This window comes from Somniosus microcephalus, chromosome 17 (assembly GCF_052327205.1).
Source record: "Somniosus microcephalus isolate GS21.2 chromosome 17, FLI_Smic_1.0, whole genome shotgun sequence".
NCBI lineage: Eukaryota > Metazoa > Chordata > Chondrichthyes > Squaliformes > Somniosidae > Somniosus > Somniosus microcephalus.
In genome coordinates, this window is record NC_141003.1 from 42,130,381 (window position 1) to 42,152,603 (window position 22,223).

At 44.9% G+C, this 22,223-nt stretch overlaps 1 protein-coding gene across 7 annotated transcripts in view; it reads left to right on the forward strand.

Moving 5' to 3' along the window:
• gramd4a (GRAM domain containing 4a) overlaps positions 1-22,223 on the forward strand; it is a 179,016-nt gene that overhangs the window by 120,261 nt on the left and 36,532 nt on the right. For all 7 annotated transcript variants that reach the window (XM_086010287.1, XM_086010288.1, XM_086010284.1 and 4 more), the window contains 5 exons: positions 10,114-10,139; positions 11,092-11,183; positions 16,837-16,928; positions 18,968-19,016; positions 19,777-19,848. In XM_086010287.1, the coding sequence (XP_085866413.1) occupies positions 10,114-10,139; positions 11,092-11,183; positions 16,837-16,928; positions 18,968-19,016; positions 19,777-19,848 (331 nt within the window). The remainder of the gene's footprint in view (positions 1-10,113; positions 10,140-11,091; positions 11,184-16,836; positions 16,929-18,967; positions 19,017-19,776; positions 19,849-22,223) is intronic.

Below are 22,223 nucleotides of genomic sequence, written 5' to 3' on the forward strand. Positions count from 1 at the left end.
CTACACGATGGCCGTGGGGTAAGCAGGCGCGCTGCTGTACGTTACGGACAGCGCCTCCGGACGCCGTTTCCTATGCGACACGGGCGCGCAGCGCAGCATCATCCCCGCGTCCGCCCTCGAGATCCAGCAAGGCGGCCGCGGCCCTACGCTGGCTGCCGCCAACGGCACCGACATCCGGACGTACGGCACCCGCACCGTCACCATCGACCTCGCAGGCCGCCGCTACCACTGGGAGTTTATCACCGCCAAGATGCTCTCCCTGCTCCTCGGTGCGGATTTCCTCTGCGCCCACGGCCTGTTGGTCGACATGCCTCAGCGCCGCCTCGTGGACATGAACGCCATGTCACCTATCCCGGGCGCCATGGCCCCCCCCCCCCCCCAACCCACCGAAATGGCGTGGCAGTGCCGCGCCCGCTCAACGGACGACTACTCAGCACTCCTGGCTGAGTTCCCAGCCCTCACCTACCCGACCTTCTCCGCGAAAGTTGCTAAGCACGGGGTAGAACACTTCACCCCCACCACAGGCCCACCGGTGTATGCCCACGCCCGCAGGCTGGACCCGGCCAAGCTGGAGATTGCGCGGGCCGAGTTCGCCACAATGGAGCAGCTCGGCATCATCCGCCGCTCCAACAGCCCCTGGGCCTCCCCACTCCACGTCGTCACCAAACCCGACGGGGGATGGCGCCCCTGTGGGGACTACCGGCGCCTAAACGACGCCACCACGCCGGATCGGTACCCCATACCGCACATTCAAGACTTCTCGGCTAGACTGGCCGGCCGCTCAGTCTTCTCCAAAGTCGACCTGGTGCGTGGTTACCATCAGGTGCCAGTCCACCCCACGGACGTTCCCAAGACGGCCATAATCACCCCTTTTGGGCTATTCGAGTTCCTCCGAATGCCCTTCGGCCTCAAAAACGCGGCCCGGGCCTTCCAGCGGCTCATGGACTCGGTCCTCTGGGACCTGAAGTTCCTCTTTGTCTACCTGGATGACATCCTGGTAGCTAGTTCCTCCAAGCAGGAACACATCGAGCACCTCCGCACCCTGTTCCAGCGGCTCAGTGAGCACGGGCTCATCAGCCCAGCCAAGTGTCAATTCGGCCTGAGCAGGATCGAATTCCTCGGCCACCACATCACGCAGGACGGAGCCATTCCCCTGCCCGCCAAGGTGCAAGCCGTCCAGCAGTTCCCCCGGTCTACCACCATCAAAGGCCTCCAGGAGTTCTTGGGGATGATCAACTTTTACAACCGCTTCATTCCCAGAGCGGCCTCCCTCATGCGGCCCCTATACGAAGCCCTCCGGGGTAAGAAAGACAGAATGGCGAGCGAGTGGTCGGCGGACATGTTGACCGCTTTCGACTCGACCAAAAAGGCGCTCGCCGATGCCACCATGCTCGCTCACCCACAGCCCAACGCCAGGGTGGCCCTCACCACGGACGCCTCCGACCACGCGGTCGGCGCCGTGTACGAACAGTGGGTCGACGGGGCCTGGCAACCGCTGGCCTTTTTCAGCCGCCAACTGTGCCCCCCGGAGGCCAAATACAGCGCCTTTGACCGCGAGCTCCTCGCACTGTACCTGGCAGTCCGCCATTTTAGATTTCTTCTGGAGGGCCGCCCCTTCACCGTGTTTGTTGACCACAAACCCCTGACATTCGCGATGGCGAAATCTGCGGCCCCATGGTCAGCCAGGCAACAACGCCAGCTCGCTGCGGTGTCCGAATTCACCACGGACATCCGGCACGTCTCCGGTCGAGACAACGTGGTGGCCGACTGCCTATCCCGCCCCGCCGTCCACGGCGCCCACCTGGCAGTGGACTATGCTCAACTGGCAGCGGAGCAACGCACCGACCCCGATCTGCTCTCCGCGCCCACAACCCTCCCAGGGCTGCGACTGACCGACGTCGCCTGCGGCCCGTCTGCCGTCACAGTCAAATGCGACACCTCCTTGGCGCAACCCAGCCCCGTAGTCCTGGCGAAAACGGGTGTTTGACATCGTCCACGGCCTCTCACACACCGGCACCTGCGCGTCCATTAGACTGGTGGCCAACCGATTTGTCTGGCGCGGCCTGCGCAAAGATGTGCGCGTCTGGTCCAGATCCTGCATAGCTTGCCAGTGTGCCAAAATCCACCAGCACGTCAAAGCCCCACTCGAGGAGTTCACCGTGCCAGAAAGAAGGTTTGACCACGTCCACATCGACCTCGTCGGCCCCCTGCCGCCATCACAAGGTCACACGCACCTGCTGACAATCGTGGACCGTACCACCCACTGGCCCGAGGCCATTCCACTGACGTCCACCACCACCGCCGACATCGCGAGGGCGTTCATCGGTACCTGGGTCGCTCGGTTCGGCGTCCCCTCCGACATGACGTCGGATAGAGGCCCGCAGTTCACCTCTGATCTGTGGGCCGCCATCACCCGAAACCTCGGGGTGGCCGTTCACCGCACCACGGCTTACCACCCCCAAGCCAACGGACTGTGCGAGCGATTCCACAGGTCCATGAAGGCGTCCCTCCGCGCCAGCCTCGAGGACGAGGCTTGGATCGACCGCCTCCCGTGGGTGCTACTTGGCCTGCGCTCCGCGGTCAAGGAAGACCTGCAAGCCTCGGCGGCGGAACTCATGTACGGCCAGCTACTGCGCGTACCCGGAGAGTTCCTGCCCACCGCCATGACCCCCTGGTCGGCTGACCAGCAACGCCGCGCTTTCGCCAACCGAGCACAACAGTTCGCTCCGGTACCCACCGGCTGGCACGGCGAACCAGCAACCCGCGTACCACCTAGCCTGCACATGGCCAAATTTGTTTTCGTGCGCCATGACGCCCACCGAGGACCTCTACGGCCCCCATACGACGGACCCTACAAGGTACTCCAGACGGGGAACAAGTTCTTCCTCCTCGAAGTGGGCGGCAGAACTGACAAGGTGTCGGTCGACCGGCTCAAGCTGGCGCACCTAGAGCCCGACGAACCCGTTCAAGTGGGCCAACTCCCACCGCGGGGCAGACCGCCTAAGAGCCTGACGCGTCCGACCGCCCTGCTCCCGACACCAAGAGCTGTTCTGGCCGTGCCATCAAGCCGCCACGCCGGTTCGTACACTCCCCACTAGCGGATTCTGGGGGGAGGTGTGTGGCGTACCGATCACAGAAAGGACACAATCCGCTTTTCGGTCCGTAGACTATAAATCGGGCGTCATGCCTTTAAGAAGGATCACACCTTTAAGAAACTTGATCTGCAACATAGTTAAGCCCAGAGCGGGGGAGGAGCAGTCGAAGCTGTGGACTGATGAAAGGCAGTCGGACTTGGTGTCGTCTCTGACGCCATTTTGTGTTCAACATGCAGTCTCAACAATTAAACCTTTTCTGTTGAACCTCTCCGAGTTCAGTATTTTTTGCTAGGAGTACGTAGACTCCTACAGACTTGCACTTGCCCATAGACTTTCCATGGGGTTTTGCATGGCAAGTTGCTGTCAGTGGGACATCTAAATGGCGCAGCACCCTCTAGGGCATCTGGGACCTGTCAGAACAGGGCAAGCAACTGTGTATCTCCTTAACCAATCAGATTGAAGAATCGTTAATGAGCATTGCGAGTCTGAACAAGGAAGTGTAAGTTGACAGTGTCAGCTGTGGCTCAGTGGGTAGCACTCTCGCCTCTGAGTCAGAAGGTTGTGGGTTCAAGTCCCACTCTAGAGACTTGAGCACATAAAGCTAGGCTGACACTCCAGTGCAGTGCTGAGGGAGCGCTGTACTGACTGAGGTGCCGTCTTTCGGATGAGACATTAAACTGAGGCCCCGTCTGCTCTCTCAGGTGGACGTAAAAGATCTTATGGCACTATTTCAAAGAAGAGCAGGGGAGTTATCCCCGGTGTCCTGGCCAACATAACAGAAACAGATTATCTGGTCATTATCACATTGCTGTTTGCTGTGCGCAAATTGGCTACCTAATTTCCTACATTACAACAGTGACTACACTTCAAAAGTACTTCATTAACTGTAAAGCACTTTGGGATGTCCGGTTGTCGTGAAAAGCGCTATATAAATGCAAGTCTTTCTTTAAGTTAGAATAGTGAATTCAATATCAAATCCGGTAGAGAAAGGGAAAGAAAGATTGGTTTAAGAAAGAGAGGTAAAAGTGAGAAAGAAAAAGTTTTTAAAAATTTACATATTAATCTCCAACAATAATTAAAAGCTAATAACACTCCACACTTGTAAAAGTTCATTTTCAATGCTAGAGAGGCTGTTTGTCAGTAATTAAGACCCACCATGCTGTTAAAAGGCTACATAGATTGGAATGGACAAGCCCTAATATTTCTGGAAAGTTTAGTCCTTATCTATGATATCAGTACAAGAACTTTACGCTGTTCAATACATTTGAATGGGAGCCAGATGGCAAGATGCTGTTATTGCACCGCTTATGGAGGAGCAGCCCATCTTGGACAGCAACTTATGGATTTTCGCATTCAACTGCGCACCTGCGCTTGCTGTCCAATTTGTGCATATGAGTGGTGTTAGCCTCACCATTATTTTCACAGTAAAATCTGGGCCAATTTAAAAAAAATCCTTATTGAAAATAATAATGTGGTATGCTTCATGAATCTGAATGTTGTCTTGACGCAGGGACTGTGCTAATCTTCCCGTAGTCCTAATGTTAACGTGCTGCTAAAACAAAGTAAATGCCGTATTGAATCCTTCGTGAAAGAAGTTGCCTCTCCCTGCAGATACGAAATATTCATCCTCTTATGTAGCTATGTTGACCCAGCCTCTACAAACTTTGGTTTTATTCTTCACTTAAGAATTATTGGTGCTAATTTTGGCCCTGACCTCTGCATCTTTTATCGTCAATTCTGGACGACATCACCAAACACACAAAAATAGAACAAAGTTGAACGTTGATGAAGGTTCCTACTCAAAATTTGACCTGTATTTCTGATGCTGATTGAATGGATGTCCATTTCCATCATTTTCTGCTTTCATTAAATGTTGATCCATTATGTCCTTTAAAAAAAATTGCTATGTCACAAACAGCAAATGCAAATAAATCATACATATCAATTTGGGCACAGTGCTTCTTCTATTAAATATAAAGAAATAGAGCCTCTGCTTTCAGAAGCCAAGATCTCTAGACAGAATACTTCAGTTTGCAATACTTCTGTACATTAATGCAACATTACATAGAATATACAGGCCATTCGGCCTAACTGGTTTATCCAACTGGTTTATGCTGCACACGAGCCGCCCCCACCCTACTTCATCTAATCCTATCAGCATAACCTTCTGTTCCTTCTCCCTCATGCGTTTATCTAGCTTTCCCTTAAATTCATCTATGCTATTCGTCTCAACTCCTTGTGGCAGCGAGTTCCACATTCTAAACACCTTCTGGGTAAACAAGTTTCTCCTGAATTCTCTATTGAATTTATTAGTGCCTATCTTATATTTATGGCGCTTAGTTTTGGTCTCCCCCACAAGTGGAAACAGCTCCTCTATGTCTACCCTATCAAACCCTTTCATAATCTTAACGGTCTCCATCAGATCAGCCTTCTCTTTTCTAGAGAAAAGAGCCCCAGCTCTTTCAATCTTTCTCACTCTGTTGCAGTTCCCGTTTCCGGCCAGTACATAGAATTCTTATCAGTACTTCAATAAAATTTAATGTAGAAATACTTAGTTTGACATAATTTCCAATATACATACAAACATTCTTATTTAATGGTCCTCACAGGTAGCAAGCGTAAAAGGTGCATGCTTGCACCATCTGCAGCTTGTAGATCAGAAGAGATTATGCAGTGAGGAGGAAGTGGGATGTGAGAAGGAGAATTAGGTATGAGGATACCATCATCTTCGATGGTTTTAGCCCCACCGCTGGCCACGGCCTCAGCAGTGGCCGTTCCAATAATGTCCAGCACTGTCTCCTTCTTGGGGGTTAGGACATGCAGCCGCGCCTGTCCCCCTCCAGCTAGCTCATGCTGCCTTCTGTTGTGCGCCACCTTGGCCTGCAAAAGAGAGGGAAATGTGTCGGTGAGTGTTGTGCAATCTGTTTGGGTGATGTGGGTATCATGGATGAATAACTAGCAGTGTGTGCAAACTGAGAGATATGGGTATGATAATTGCAGCAGTGCTAAGTGTCCTGTGGGTGAGGTGAAGCATATGAATGTTAGGTCTGAGTCTTGATTGATAGAGATTGTTGGTAGGTGAATGATCGGGGTGTGGTGAATTGAGCAGTGGCTGAGGCTAGTGGTGCAGTTGGTAGGATATGGCATTTGAAGATGCATTCACTGACCTTGACCATTTGCATGCGGTCATTGAACTTCTTGCAGCTCTGCATCCAGGTCCCTGGGACTTAACTCTTGGTATTAACCTTCACGGCTATCTGCTCCCACTGCCTTTTGACCGTGTGTCTGGAGGGCCTCCTGCCCCCCTGTGGATATAGGACATCGCTTCTCCTTTCCACCTCCTCCACCAAGACTTCCAGTGCAACATCCGAAAACCTTGGAGCCTGCTCCCTCCCATAGAGTCATAGAGTTTTACAGCACAGAAAGAGGCCCTTCGGCCCATCGTGTCTGCGCCGCCCATCCATCCCTGTCCAGTCTAATCCCATTTTCCAGCATTTGGTCCATAGCCTTGTATGCAATGGCATTTCAAGTGCTCATCCAAATGCTTCTTGAATGTTGTGAGGGTTCCTGCCTCTACCACCCTTTCAGGCATTGAGTTCCACATTCCAACCACCCTCTGGGTGAAAAAGTTCCTCCTCAAATCCCCTCTAAATCTCCTGCCCCTTACCCTGAATCTATGCCCCCTTGTTATTGACCCCCCTACTAAGGGGAAAAGTTCCTCTTTGTCTACCCTATCTATGCCCCTCATCATTTTGTACACCTCAATCAGGTCCCCCCTCAGCTTTCTTTGCTCCAAGGAAAACAACCCCAGCCTGTCCAGCCTCTCTTCATAGCTGAGGCGCTCCATCCCAGGTAACATCCTGGTGAATCTTCTCTGCACCCTCTCCAAAGCAATCACATCCTTCCTATAGTGAGGCGACCAGAACTGCACACAGTACTCCAGCTGTGGCCTCACCAGCGTTTTGTACAGCTCCATCATAACCTCCCTGCTCTTATATTCTATGCCTCGGCTAATGAAGGCAAGTATCCCATATGCCTTTTTAACCACCTTATCTACCTGTTCCGCTGCCTTCAGGGATCTATGTACATGTACACCAAGGTCCCTCTGACCCTCTGTACTTCCTAGGGTCCTACCACTCATTGTGTATTCCCTTGCCTTATTTGTCCGTCCAAAATGCATCACCTCGCACTTTTCAGGGTTAAATTCCATTTGCCACTTTTCTGCCCATCTGACCAACCCGTTTATATCGTCCTGTAGCCTGAGGCTTTCCTCCTCACAATTTACCACCCCACCAATTTTCGTGTCATCTGCGAACTTACTGATCATACCTTTTACATTCTCATCCAAATCATTTATGTAGATCACAAACAACAAGGGACCCAGCACCGATCCCTGAGGTACCCCACTGGACACAGGCTTCCAGTCACAAAAGCAACCTTCAACCATCACCCTCTGCCTCCTGCCACTCAGCCAGTTTAGGATCCAACGCGCCAAGGCACCCTGGATCCCATGGGCTCTCACCTTCTTGACCAGTCTCCTATGCGGGACTTTGTCAAAAGCTTTACTGAAGTCCATGTAAACCACATCCACAGCATTTCCCTCATCCACCCCCCTAGTCACCCCCTCGAAAAATTCAATCAGATTTGTCAGACATGATTTACCCTTGACAAAGCCATGCTGACTATCCCCGATTAATCCTTACCTCTTCAAGTGGAGACTAATTTTGTCCCTCAGAATTTTTTCCAATAATTTCCCTACCACAGATGTTAGGCTCACTGGCCTGTAATTCCCTGGTTTATCCCTGCTACCCTTCTTGAATAATGGTACTACGTTAGCTGTTCTCCAGTCCTCTGGTACATCCCCTGTGGCCAGAGAGGTTCTGAAAATTTGTGTCAGAGCCCCTGCAATCTCCTCCTTTGCCTCCCACAGCAGCCTGGGATACATCTCGTCTGGGCCTGGGGATTTATCCACTTTTTGGCCTGCTAAAACCGCTAGCACCTCCTCCCTCTCGATGCTAATATGTTCAAGTATGTCACAGCCCCCTTGCCCGATTTCTATGTCTGCATCGTCTTTCTCCATAGTGAACACAGATGCAAAAAATTCATTTAAAACCCCGCCTACATCATCTGGCTCTACACACAGATTGCCACTTTGGTCCCTAATGGGCCCTACCCTTTCCCTGGTTATCCTCTTGCCCTTAATATACTTATAAAACATCTTAGGATTTTCCTTTATTTTGCTCGCCAGTGTTATTTCATGGCCCCTCCTCGCCCTCCTAATTTCTTTTTTAAGTATGCCCCTGCATTTTTTATACTCCTCTAGGGCTTCTTCCGTCTTTAGTCTTTTGTAACTGCCAAAAGCCCCCCTTTTATTTCTAATGCATTTTTGTATATCCCTTGTCATCCAAGGTTCCCTTTGCTTGTTGGTCCCACCCTTGACCTTTACAGGAACATGTTGGCGTTGTACTCTCTCTATTTCCCTTCTGAAAGTCTCCCACTGTTTTGATGCGGATTTTCCTATAAGTAGCTGCTCCCAGTCCAATTTGGCCAGATCCTGCCTTATCATATTAAAATCGGCCTTCCCCCAATTTAGAACCCTTATTTCCGGGCCGTCTTTGTCTTTTTCCATGACCACCTTAAATCTCACCGAATTGTGGTCACTGTCGCCAAAATGCTCTCCTACTGACACTTCCACCACTTGCCCGGCTACATTCCCCAGAATTAGGTCCAGTACCGCCCCCTCTCTTGTAGGACTTTCTACATGTTGGCTCAAAAAGCTCTCCTGGATGCACTTTAAGAATTCTGCACCCTCTAAGCCTTTCACACTCTGACTATCCCAATTTATATTGGGGAAGTTGAAATCCCCCACTATTATTACCCTATTATTTTCGCACTTTTCTGAGATTTGCCTACATATCTGTTCCTCTATCTCCCCCTGTTGTGCCATTCCTCACTGTTTCCCAGGACAGATTCACTTCCTGCACAACTCCCAGCAACTGCGCCAGCTGCAATGCACCTCCCCTTTAAGAGGTGCAGGCTAGCTTTAAGCAGTCCAGGCTAGCTTTAAGTGGTGCTAGGAAGTTAACATTTTTGGCCCCCTGCTGATGCCTGCCGCCAATGAACAGTGCTGATAGCGCTGGCTGCACACAGCAATCATTATAATGAGCAGGCAGCACGAAGTTGGCATGCTGTCTGCATTTCAATCAACAGGCATGGTTATTCGAGCATTGCGATTCCCCACACACATTTTTGGGAGCTATCCAATTTAGCCCCCCATTGGTCCAAATTACACCTCTTGTGTTTATTGCTTTAGGACATTAGAAACAAGGGAAGTATGAAATCCTAATGGGAGCAATTTTTTCCCAATACTTGGAAAATTCAACTTCCTCCTAAAAGAGGTAATGGCTGCACTAAAAAAACGAATTTGTAAACTGAGCTATTTGCAAATAATCTGAGTTGTTGCAGAATGTTTTTCTTGTTGCTGCTTCTTGCAACGCAGTGTAACTTTCTATCTGTAAGAGGAGCTGCAGTGAGCCACAGGTGGCATCTCCATGCATGAGGTACTCGCAGAATATATTGGTTTTGTGGAACAGCTGGAGCATAAATGAAACAGTGATGAGCTATTTTAATAATTAATGTTTGTTATTGTCTGAAATCCTTGTGGAAGGGAATTAAACCGTAGAGAAAGGTTCAGGCAACATTAATGATTGCTGGCTTTGAAAAAGCAAGTGGTGATGTTAGCCCATTCTTTTCAATGAGTATCCTTCTCTGTGTCCTAGAGTATTTAATTTTTAATATACAACCAAGTTCAATACATGTGAATAGTGCAGCTACCAATGCAGAGCTTGAAGTGTTTGGAGCAGTTGCATCCCAGGAGGTGAAAATGAGTGATATCAAAGCCTTAACTTCTGGGTTAGTATCTGAAGATCTGTTTACAGTTAGTTTTGTATCTTTAAAGTATGTCAAAGTACAATAATTATGACTTTAATTGGTGTTTCATTAATTTGTATTTCTTTAGGTTAACTGAAAATATGAGAAGATTAAGTAAGTAAACTGTCCATATGCACATATTTGTGTTGTGGGTAGGAGAGAAAGGGTTTCTGTTTTTATCATGTGTGAAAAGAGGGTGGGATTACTGGAATCATGATTAGAAACGTATTTTTCACCTTGCACTGTGTTTTTTCTTGTAGAGCATTGCAATCCTTCATATTTTTAAATGGCTTTTATTAATAGGTAATATTTTTCTGACATCAAATTAACACTTGAATAAAAATGGTGTAGGGAGTTTGTAAGAGCAGATTTAATTTTGGAAAGAACAATATAGAGCTGCATGTATCAATTAAGCTTCAGTTATACTTCTCCCCTTTCCCAAAAAAGAGAATATGAATGTCTGCAGTTGTTTTCAAAGTTCTTGAACTTAATTGAAAATCTTGCTTAAAATGTGCCCATAGTAAAATGTTCCGCTACGTTCGGTCTTTGTTTAGAACAGCCTGTCAACATTTTCTGCAGAGGTCTGAATTAAACAGGGTGGGGCAAGAAGAGAGAGTATTATTCTAGTGTGCCAACCCCTTGATTGTGAAGCACTTTCAGATTTTATGATGTGATGAGGTGCCATAAAATGCAAGTTCCTTCTATATTGCACTTTTTGAACGGAACAGCTGTAAAATGTAATTCCAGAAGTGTTCTATTGTAATGAAGGTTTGTTCTCAAACTAGCAAAACCAGCGGCTTCCTATCCAGATTGCTCCGCATCTTGCAGTGCAATTCCAAGCCATGGGCTCTGGAATGTTTTACAAGACGTCATTTTGTTCAATGTTGCATTTTGTGACTATAATTAACCTTATAATTAATGTTCTGGTAACTATTCTGGATTCTGAGCAACAAAAAGAGTAATTTACAATAAAAGTAATTCTTGTCCACAAGGGGAAGGGGGAATTTTATTGATCTGAATATATTAATGAAAGGCTACAGGATCATTTTTTTTCATTTACTTTCAGAACGAGGTGCCAAACCAGTTACCAGTTTCTTAAAAAACCTGTCAGCCTTATCAAATTGGCACTCTGTATACACTTCAGTAATTGCCTTTATTGTAAGTAGTCATTGGTGTGGGTCCGTTTAGTATGATATTGTATATTTACACTGAGATATACTGGGGTAGAATTTCCATGGGGATCCCCGATCTCCTGCCATAACTTCTATGGAACCCCTGGAGAAGGCTGTTGACGCCGTTTCTCTGAGGCTTCCACTGAAGCTGCAGCGGGAGATCGGAGAACTATGGAAATTCCATGCAACTGTTCGGTCTATAGCAACTATCTAGTTCTACTTGGAAGTTCGTGCTTATTTTTGTATATTGAAGCTGCCTTATTTTCACTCTTGACGACGAATGTTTTTTGCTGAATATCCTACTTAATCACTGACAGCTGAGGAACATAGGAACAGAAGTAGCCATTTAGCCCCACGAGCCTGTTCCGCCATTCAACGAGATTATGGCTGATCTGTATCATAACTCCATCCACCTGCCTTGGCTCCATATCCCTTAATACCTTTGGATAGCAAAAATCTATCGATCTGAGATTTAAAATTATTAATTGAGCTAGCATCTATTACTTTTTGTGGGAGAGAGTTCCACACTTCTACCATACTTTGTGAAGAGTGTTTCCTAACTTCTCGCCTGAGTGGCCTGGGTCTGATTTTAAGGTTATGTACCCCCCACCAGTGGGAAACGTTTCTCTATATCTACCTTATCAATTCCATTCAAAATCCTAAAAAAAAACTCACTCAAATCATAGAAACATAGAAGATAGGACCAGGAGTAGGCCATTCGGCCCCTCGAGCCTGCTCCACCATTCAATGCGATCATGGCTGATCATCCAAATTCAGTACCTGGTCCCTGCTTTCTCCCCATACCCCTTGATCCCTTTAGCCTTAAGAAATATATCCAACTCCTGCTTGAATATATTTAATGAATTGGCCTCCACCGCCTTCTGTGGTAGAGAGTTCCACAGGTTCACCACTCTCTGGGTGAAGAAATTCCTCCTCATTTCTGTCCTAAATGGCCTACCCTTAATCCTTAGACTGTGTCCCCTGGTTCTGGACTCCCCGACCATCGGGAACATCCTTCCTGCATCTAGTCTGTCCAGTCCTGTCAGAATATTATAAGTTTCAATGAGATCACCTCTCATTCTTCTAAACTCCAGCGAGTACAAGCCCAATCGACCCAATCTCTCCTCATACGTCATTCCTGCCATCCCAGGTATCAGCCTGGTGAATCTTCGCTGAACTCCTTCCATGGCAAGAACATCCTTCCTCAGATAAGGCGAGCAAAACTGTACACAATACTCAAGATGTGGTCTCACCAAGGCCCTGTACAACTGCAGCAAGACATCCTTGTTCCTGTACTCAAACCCTCTCATACCATTTGCTTTCTTAACCGCCTGCTGCACCTGCATGCTTACCTTCAGCGACTGGTGCACAAGGACACCCAGGTCTCGTTGCACTTCCCCTTCTCCCAATCTATTGCCATTTAGGTAATAATCTGCCTTCCTGTTTTTGCCACCAAATTGGATAACCTCACATTTATCCACGTAATATTGCATCTGCCATGTTTCTGCCCAATCACCCAACATGTCCAAATCATCCTGGAGTTTCTTGACACCCTCCTCACAGCACACACGCCCACCCAGCTTTGTGTCGTCTACAAATTTGGAGATATTACATCTAGTTCCCTTGTCCAGATCATTTATATATATTGTGAATAGCTGGGCTCCAAGGACCGATCCCTGCGGTACCCCACTAGTCACTGCCTGCCTTTCGGGAAAAAGACCCATTTATTCCAACTCTTTGCTTTCTGTCTGCCAACCAGTTCTCTATCCAAGTCAATACTTTGCCCCCAATCTCATGTGCCTTAACTTTACATGCTAATCTCTTATGCGGGATCTTATCGAAGGCCTTCTGAAAGTCCAGATACACCACATCCACTGGTTCTCCCTTATCTATTTTACCAGTTACATCCTCAAAAAATTCCAGTAGATTAGTCAAGCACGATTGACCTTTTGTGAAACCATGTTGACTTTGTCCGATCCCGTCACTGTTTTCCAAGTGCTCTGCTATTACATCTTTTATAATGGACTCTAGCATTTTCCCCACTACCGATGTCAGGCTTACCGGTCTGTAATTCCCCGTTTTCTCTCTACCACCTTTTTTGAATAGTGGGGTTACATTAGCTACCCTCCAATCCATGGGTACTGTTCCAGATTCCATCGAATGTTGGAAGATGATCAGCAATGCATCTACTATTTCTAGGGCCACTTCCTTAAGTACCCAAGGATGTAGATTATCAGGCCCTGGGGATTTATCGGCCTTCAGTCCCATCAATTTCCCGAACACCATTTCCCTACAAATACTGATTTCTTTCAGTTCCACCCTTTCATCAGACCCTATGTTCCCCGGCATCTCTGGGAGGTTATTTGTGTCCTCCTTTGTGAAGACAGAACCAAAATATGTATTTAGTTGGTCAGCCATTTCTTTGTTCCCCATTATAAATTCCCCTGATTCTGACTGCAAGGGACCTATGCTTGACTTCACCAATCTTTTTCTCTTCACATATCTATAAAAGCTTTTACAGTCAATTTTTATGTTCCCGGCAAGCTTACTCTCATATTCTATTTTCCCCTTCTTAATTAATCCCTTTGTCCTCCTTTGTTGAATCCTAAACTGCTCCCAATCCTCAGGATTATTGCTTTTTCTGGCCAATTTATATGTCCTCTCCTTGGATCTTATGCTATCCCTAATTTCCCTTGTTAGCCACCCCTTAACCTTCTATATTCCAGGGAATACAAGCCTAGTCTATGTAATCTCTCCTCATAATTTAACCCTTGGAGTCCTGGTAACATTCTGGTGAATCTGTGCTGCACTCCTTCCAAGGCCATTATATCTTTTCTAAGGTGTGATGCCCAGAACTGTACACAGTTCTCCAGATGCAGTCTAACCAGGGCTTTGTATAGCTGTAACAAAATATCCTCCCCTTTATATTATAGCCCTCTAGCTATAAAGGCTAATGTTCAATTAGCCTTTTTGATTATTTTTTATACCTGACCACTGTATTTTAGTGATCTGAGTACATGGACTTCTAAATCTCTTTGGACCTCCACCGTTCCTATCTTTTTACCAATTAAAAAAAAAATACTCTGATCTATATTTTGGTCCAAATTGGATGACCTCACACTTATCTGCATTGAAATTCATCTGCCACAGTTTCACCCATTCACTTAATCTATCAATGTCTTCTAATTTTATGCTCCCTTCTACCCTACTTACTATGCCACCTATCTTTGTGCCACTTGGATATATGGCTCTCTATTATACTATTTAAGTCATTAATTAACATAGCAAATAGTTGACGCCCCAGCACCTTGTGGGACACCACTCGTCGCTTCCTTCCAATTCAAGTACATACCCATTATCCCTACTCTCTGTCTTCGACTGCCTAAGCAATCTCCTAACCAGCTCAATAATTAGCCTTCAATTCAATGAGCTTTAATTTTTGCTAATAGTCTTTTATGTGGAACCTTATTGAATGCCTTCTGGAAGTCCATATAAACGGCATCCATAGACATTCTCACAGAAATCACAGAAACCCCACAGTGCAGATAGAGGCCATTTCGGCCCATCGAGCCTGCACCGACACATATCCCACCCGATCCCTGTAACCCCTACACCAACACCAACACATATCCCACCCTATCCCCGCGTATTTAATCCCCCTAACACTAAGGGTCAATTTATCATAGCCAATCAACCTAACCCGCACATCTCCTGTCTACTACTTTAGTTACTTCCTCAAAAATTCAATTAGATTTGTTAGACATGACCTACCCTTTACAAATCCATGTTGGCTCTCTGTAATCAGCTCAAATTTCTCTTAAGTGCTCAGTCACTTCTCCACAACAGATGTTGGACTAACAGGCCTATAATTTAAGTCATTAATTAACATAATAAGTCCTCCGACCCAATTAGCCCAATTTCTATCCCAAATAATTACTGCCACTATATAAGTAGCGGCAGGACTACAGGAAGGTATCCCTAAGATGAAGGATGGCCTATAATTTCCTAGTTTCTCTCTCTCACCTTTCTTAAATAATGGAGTTACATTTGCAATTTTCCAATCTAAAGGGACAATTCCTGAATAGAAAGAGCATTGGAAGATTATGGCTAAAGCACCTATAATTTCCTCACCTACTTCCTTTAAAACCCTGGAGTGGAAAACATCAGGTCCTGGGGATTTGTCAGTCTTTAGTGCCATTCTTTTTCCTAATATTATTTTCTTGCTTACTTTAACTTTGAGATACTGGGCTGAATTTTACTCTGAATTATTGACCACTTTGGGGTGGTAAATGGAATAAAATGGGTTGTTAGAGTCTACTGCCTCAAATCCACCGCTAGAAAACTGAACCTGAATTATCCTTCCCCCCCCCCCCCCCCCCCCAAAAAGAACAAAAGTGCCAGTTCCCTTTAAGAGGCACAGAGAGCCCAGTCCACCTTATGTTCATGGAGTCTGGGTGATGTGGCTAAGGCCTCCAACCCAATTAGCCCGATTTCTACCCCAAATAATTACTGCTACTATATAAGTAGCGGCAGGACTGCAGGAAGGAATCCCTAAGGTGAATGCCACGGTGAGGAGGCCATTTTGTATGCTGCTACTGGAGGTTGATATTACTTTGCCTGCATATCGAATGCATTCAGCAGATTTGGAGGTTCACTCAGGACTTTAGCTACTAGTTTTATTCGGCTCTGCTCAGAATACTGCTTTGCATTGGGGACATGGATTCCCCAATGGGGATCCCTTTATTATGTTATGATGAGCAGGAGGATGTGGTAATGGAAGGGGCTAGATTGGAGACTCTCATGTGAGGTCTCACCACAGAAAGTGTCTTTTTCCAACACACACATACCCATTCACCAGGGTTTAGACCAGAAAGGTCTGTCTTAGCCTTTTCTGTCCGTCAATGCCACAAATGGCTACATTTGTCCCATAGGCTACTGGGGAGATATGTTAACTGCTGGCCGAAGACCTAGAGCCCCCCCATCAACCAGGAGAACAACACTGTCTGCATCACTCACTGCCCTGAACACTGGCTTGAATTCCTGGCCTTGAATTCCTGTACGTCTCTTCGGCCCAGAAAAAAAATCTGACGTACTGCCATCTTATGTGAGCCCAACCCCTTCCCAGGCTCCAACTGTGGGTTGGTTCCTACGTGGAGCTGGCCAATTTCCTGTTCTCCCCACTGGGCACGCTGCCTCGGCATGTTGGTTTGGAGACCACTGCTCGCTGGCTGCATGTAAATGAGGACTTATGCCCCATGGCAGTTAACAACGAGCAGGCGGAAGGACTGCCCCAGTAAATAGCGCTACTACATTACAGACTGATGTTGCCATTGCTGGTGATATGGCCTGTCTTAGAGCAATTTTTAATTTATAAAAATGCCAAATAAATGAGACTATATAAAAAAAAGCCTCCGTACTGATGAATGTTGAGATCTGAATTTATTTAGTAGCAGTGATTTATGAAATTATCAATAATGAATGTGATATTTTTAGTGTGTGTGTGCGTTTTGTAAAAGGGTGTTTGTGGGCTGTGTTGCAAACGTTAACGCAATTAATGAGTGCGCAATGCTTCGCTAATATGGGAGGGGCGAGGGGAACTCCCTGTTCTGCATTATTTGTAACACTCTCTTGTTTTTCAGATCTACATGAATGCTGTTTGGCATGGCTGGGCCATTCCAATGTTCTTATTTCTAGCCATTTTGAGGTTGTCTCTAAATTATCTCATAGCAAGGTATTAACATTTCCATTGCTTTCCCACTGCTGTCTAAAATTAACAAAATCTAATGGCACTTTAATACTTTCTTTGTAACTGGAAAGTTTATGTTAAAGCTTGGGACCAACAGTGCTATGGTCTAGAATTAACTGGTTTATGCTAGAATAAAATGTTCTGTGGAGTTTTGAAAGATTCCCAAACTTTAACATGGGGTAACCCTACATTTTCTATATAAGTTGAAGATTTCTAAACAAGGTAATTCTTTGAAATGATTTAATGCATTTTGCTGAATTGTTAAATCTTCAATTTAATTCCAGACTTGCCCACGAGCATTGCAGTTATGAACGTATCAGGCTTTCTTAGTTAAAATGAGTAATAGTGGGAATGTCCTGGTAATGTAATGGTTAAGACACTTTCTCAAAGAAGGGCATGGGAGTTCTCCCCGGTGTCCTGGTCAATATTTGTTCCTCAACTAATGTCTAAAAACAGATTACTAGTATCACATTGCTGTTTGTGGGGCCTTGCTGTGTGCAAATCCTACAATACAACAGTGACTACACTTCAAAAGTACTTAATTGGCTGTAAAGCGCTTTGGGACGTCCTGAGGTTGAGAAAGGCGCTAAATAAATGCAAGTCTTTTTATGGCTATTTGCAGTTAAAATCTCACCATTGACTTAAGCTTGAAACTGCCTGTCACAGGTGTGACTGCTTTTATTAGTTCTTAGCTGGGGCACTGTGTTGAGTACACAAGGAAAGGTACAATGTCTCGCTGTGGGAAAAATTGGCTCATCTCCTGATTTTTATAGCAAGTATACTTTCTATTACTTGAGCAGCATGAGAATGTTTGATGTGCTGAGAGACATCTGGTGGCTGATTTAAAGGTTGTGAAAAGGCGAGTGAGTTGTTTGGGGAGGTGGTGAATAACGAGAAATAAAACAGTAAATATTGATGGTATTATTCACTAGACAAGTAAAGAAAGTAACTAGTTGACCAACATAGCAAAGAGCTGGCCAATCAAACTGCCCAATTTTTCCAAAGCTACCAATCACAAACCAGCCGAGCCCCATAGTGTGACACCTTCTAGTTTGATACCTTTATAAAATTAAAAGTCTTGTGTTTGTAAATAGCTTATAATGGAGACAGGCAACCAATGTTTCCTCACGGCCATGCAGTAATCTGCAAGGTACCACGCAGGCCGCTCACAAGCTTTTCCATTTGAAATACCTTGCATGCGGCGAAATTTAAAGGGCGCACGTATTGAAATAAACAGGTCGCGCACAACAAAGACAATTTAGAGGGAACATTGCAGGCAGCTATATTTCAGGCAATCCACAGCACTAACACATACAAGTAAAACTGTTCTTGTGTTTTAAAAAAAAAAAAAAAAAAAAAATGCCCATAATAAATATACAGGAAACTTTGTGATATCCGGCACCGACGGGACCGAGCTGTTGCCGATCTATCAAAACTGCCGGACATACCAGCATTAATGTTGAAGCATACGGAGGTTTTCATCTCCGTATCTGGCAACAAACACTGTTGCTTAGCAACAGCTTCTAAACAGTCGGCCGTACCGTGGAAGCGTCTCAGTAGCTTAGCAACAGCTTCAGAGAGACTTTGCAGAGCCTGACTGTTGGAAGAAAAAGCCACGAGAAGAAAAAAAACCTAACAAAACGGCTCCTGATTTCTGCCGGTAGATCGAGGTTTCCGGACATACAACCTCTGGATAAACCAAAGTTTCCTGTATATAAAACGAAGGAACTAGTACAACTTGTGAATAGCTTTATTACTCTTTGCCAAAGATTGCATTTGTTTTCCCTACAAAGTAAGTTCCTTTTGAATCTTGATTGTGGCAAAATATAAGTGTGTGTGTCAGGAGACAAACCATACTAGGAGTAACAGCTGTTGAGGATGTGATCTTTGTATCTCTGGGCGAAAGGGGCAGTTGGTGATCAATGTTAGCTCATTCTTCTAATCTGGACTGTCTCCATATGCAAGGCTTGTAGATTTTGTTTTCCAAATCTTTGTTAACTGTGCACTATTTCTGGGCTTTGCAGGGGTTGGCGGATTCAGTGGAGCATTGTGCCTGAAGTATCCGACCCTGTGGTAATGTTGCTATTACTTACATTTATTAACTTATTTACAACTGCTGTGGCATTTTGTGTGTGTAGATCAGTTAATGTCTAATTTAGATTTGATTTTGGCTGTTTCCAAACGTTATCTTTCAAATTTGTTCAGTTCGGGCCAATCCAAATATTTGGTATCTGGAAATTTTCAGTTTCAGGAAAGAACGATGAAAATGCACAAAAGAAATTCCAAAATTTCACTGAACAGTCACGAACATAGTGTTGGCTTTGGACAGTACTGTATTGGCATAAAGTTGGCCTACAACATTATACTCAAGCCGGATATCCATGACCTCACAGAAGTGAACACACATTTGTGTCTGTCTTCATGAATGAGCTAAAATGGGTTGAATGGCCTTCCTCATCTGTAAATAGCTTGTGACCAAAATTGAATTCATTGTTTCACCCCAAACATCACTTTTGTAATGGGTACAATTTTTAACCGCAGTTGTCTTTTTTCCTTCATTATAATTTTTAAAATTTTGCAAAACCGTTGCTCATTTGTGATTGGTTATAACCAGCATCACAATTAATGTTCTTTCTAGAAAGAGTAAGGAAGAAAAAAAATTAACACTTTGGACAATTTTGTCTCGAACATTACAGCAAGCACAAAAGAATATTGTATTTCAATTAGGCACTGAATTATAGGATGGTGCTCAACTAGAGTGGATTGTTCACTGTTTTGCCCTGATATTTACTTGAGAATGTTCGGTATTAAATACAGAATTTGTTCTTTACAGGAGCCTTCAAAAGAAGATCTCACTGTATCGGAAAAGTTCCAGCTGGTGCTTGATGTAGCACAAAAAGCACAGGTAGTTTGCTAATACGGCTTGGAGGCATTTGCACATAATATCTAACAAGACCACAGATTCCTTATTCAATTATAGTGCTATGGTTGAACTATTAAAATTATTGTAAATGCATGTTAATTTCTTTTGATACATTTTAATCAACTATCCTTATTGTTTTGAAGCTTTTTAAAGTGTTAGCTTGGCTCAGTTAACTGTACTGTTGCCGCTGTCAGAAGGTTGACCGTTCATGCCCCACTACTGATTTAAGCACACAATCTAGGCTGATATTTCTGTGCAATATTGAGGGAGTGCTGCATTATTGGAGGTACAGTCTTTCGATGATGCATTAAGCTGAGGGCCCTATCTACCTGGTGGACGCAAGATGTCCTGTTCTATTCGAAGAAGAGCAAGGAGTTCTCCCAGTGTCTTTGCCAGTATTTCCTTCTTCAATCAACACCCGCAAAAACAGATCAACTGGTCATTAATATCATTGCTGTTTGTGGGATCCTGCTGTTGGCAAATTAGCTGCTGTGTTTGCCTACATTTCAACAGTAACTACATCTAAAACTAATATATTGACTTTGAAATGCTTTGGGACATCCAGTGAAAGGTGCAAGTTTGTTCTTTCTTGAAATCAATAGTACTGAACAAAAAAGTAACTCCTATTTTTAATTTACATAGAATTACATAGAATATACAACACAGAAACGGGCCATTCGGCCCAACTAGTCTGTGCTGTGTGTTTATACTCCACACAAGTCTCCTCCCATTCCATCCACCTCATCTCAGCCTTTTAGCATATCTTTCTATTCACTTTTCTCTCATGTATCTGTCTAGTTTAATTTTGAAAGCATCTAAGCTATTTGCCTCAACCATGTCCAGTGGTAGCGAGTTCCACATTCTAGCCACTCTCTGGTAAAGAAATTTCTCCTTACTTCCCCATTGGATTTATTGGTAACTATTTTGTATTTATGGCCTCTAGTTTTGGATTCTCCCACAAGTGGAAACATTCTCTCCACATGTACCCTGTCCAACCCATTCATAATTTTAAAAACCTCCATCGGGTCTCCAAAGTCTTCTCTTTTCTAAAGAAAAATTCCCCAATCTGTTCAGTCTTTCCCAGTAGCTGTAATCTCTTGGTTCTGGTACCATCCTTTTAATTCTTTTGCACTTTCTCCAGTGCTTCTATGTCCTTTTTATAATATGGAAACCAGAACTGTGCAAGTATGGCCTGACTAGGGTCCTATACAAGTTTAACATAACTTCTCTACTTTTGAATTCTATACCCCTAGAAATAAATCCCAGTGCTTTGTTAGCATTTTTAATTGCTTTGCTGACCTGTGATGCTGCTTTTAATGATTTGTTCACCTGTATCCCTAGATATCTTTGCTCTTCTACCCCATTCAGTTTCTTATTTTCTAAGGTGTAGGTGATGTTTCTGTTTTTTCAGCAAAGTGCATCACCTCACATCTATGTTAAAGTTCATTTGTCACTTAACTGCCCTATTTGCAAGTTTTCGAATGTCTTCTTGTATTATGTTGCATTCTTCCTCAGTGTTAGCTATACCCCACCTCCCCCCGCCCCCCAATTTGGTATTATCTGCACATTTTGATATTGAGTAGCTTATTTCTAAGTCCAAATCATTAATGTAAATTATGAATAACAGTGGTCCTAGCATGGATCCTTGTGGAACACTGCTTTCTACTTTCCTCCAATCTGAATAACTGCCCTTTACCCCTGCTCTTTGCTTTCTATTTTTTTCCCACCAAATTGCTATCCATTGAGCTATTTTCCCCATGACTCCACATGTCCTAACCTTTGCCATGAGCCTACCGTGTGGTACCTTATCAAAGGCCTTTTGAAAAATCTACTGCATTACCCTTGTCTACTCTTTCCATTACCTCTTCAAAAAATTCTACCAGGTTAGTTAAGCATGATTTACCCTTTTGGAATCAATGCTATCTTTTTAAATTATATTTTCTGTCTCTGGATGCTCTTCCATCACCTCTTTTAGTATAGATTCCAGTATCTTTCCTATCACTGACGCTAAGCTGACTAGTTTATAGTTCTCGGGTTTTGTTCTATCTCCCTTTTTGTATATAGGAACAACATTAGCGCTTGCCAGTCCTCTGGCACTACCCCCTTTTCTATGGAATATATAAACTAGTGCCTCTGCTATCTCCTCCCTTATTTCCTTGAGTATGCCTGGGTGCCTACCATCCAGACCTGTGATTTTAGCCTTTTAGTTTTGCTATTTTATCAATTATTTTCACCCTTTTTACCCCAACTCTATTAATATTCTTTGCTCATCCTCTAGTGAAGTATCTATTTCATTTTCTTCTTTAGTAACAACTGAGGCAAAGTAGTTATTCAATACTTCTGCCATTTCTCTGTCA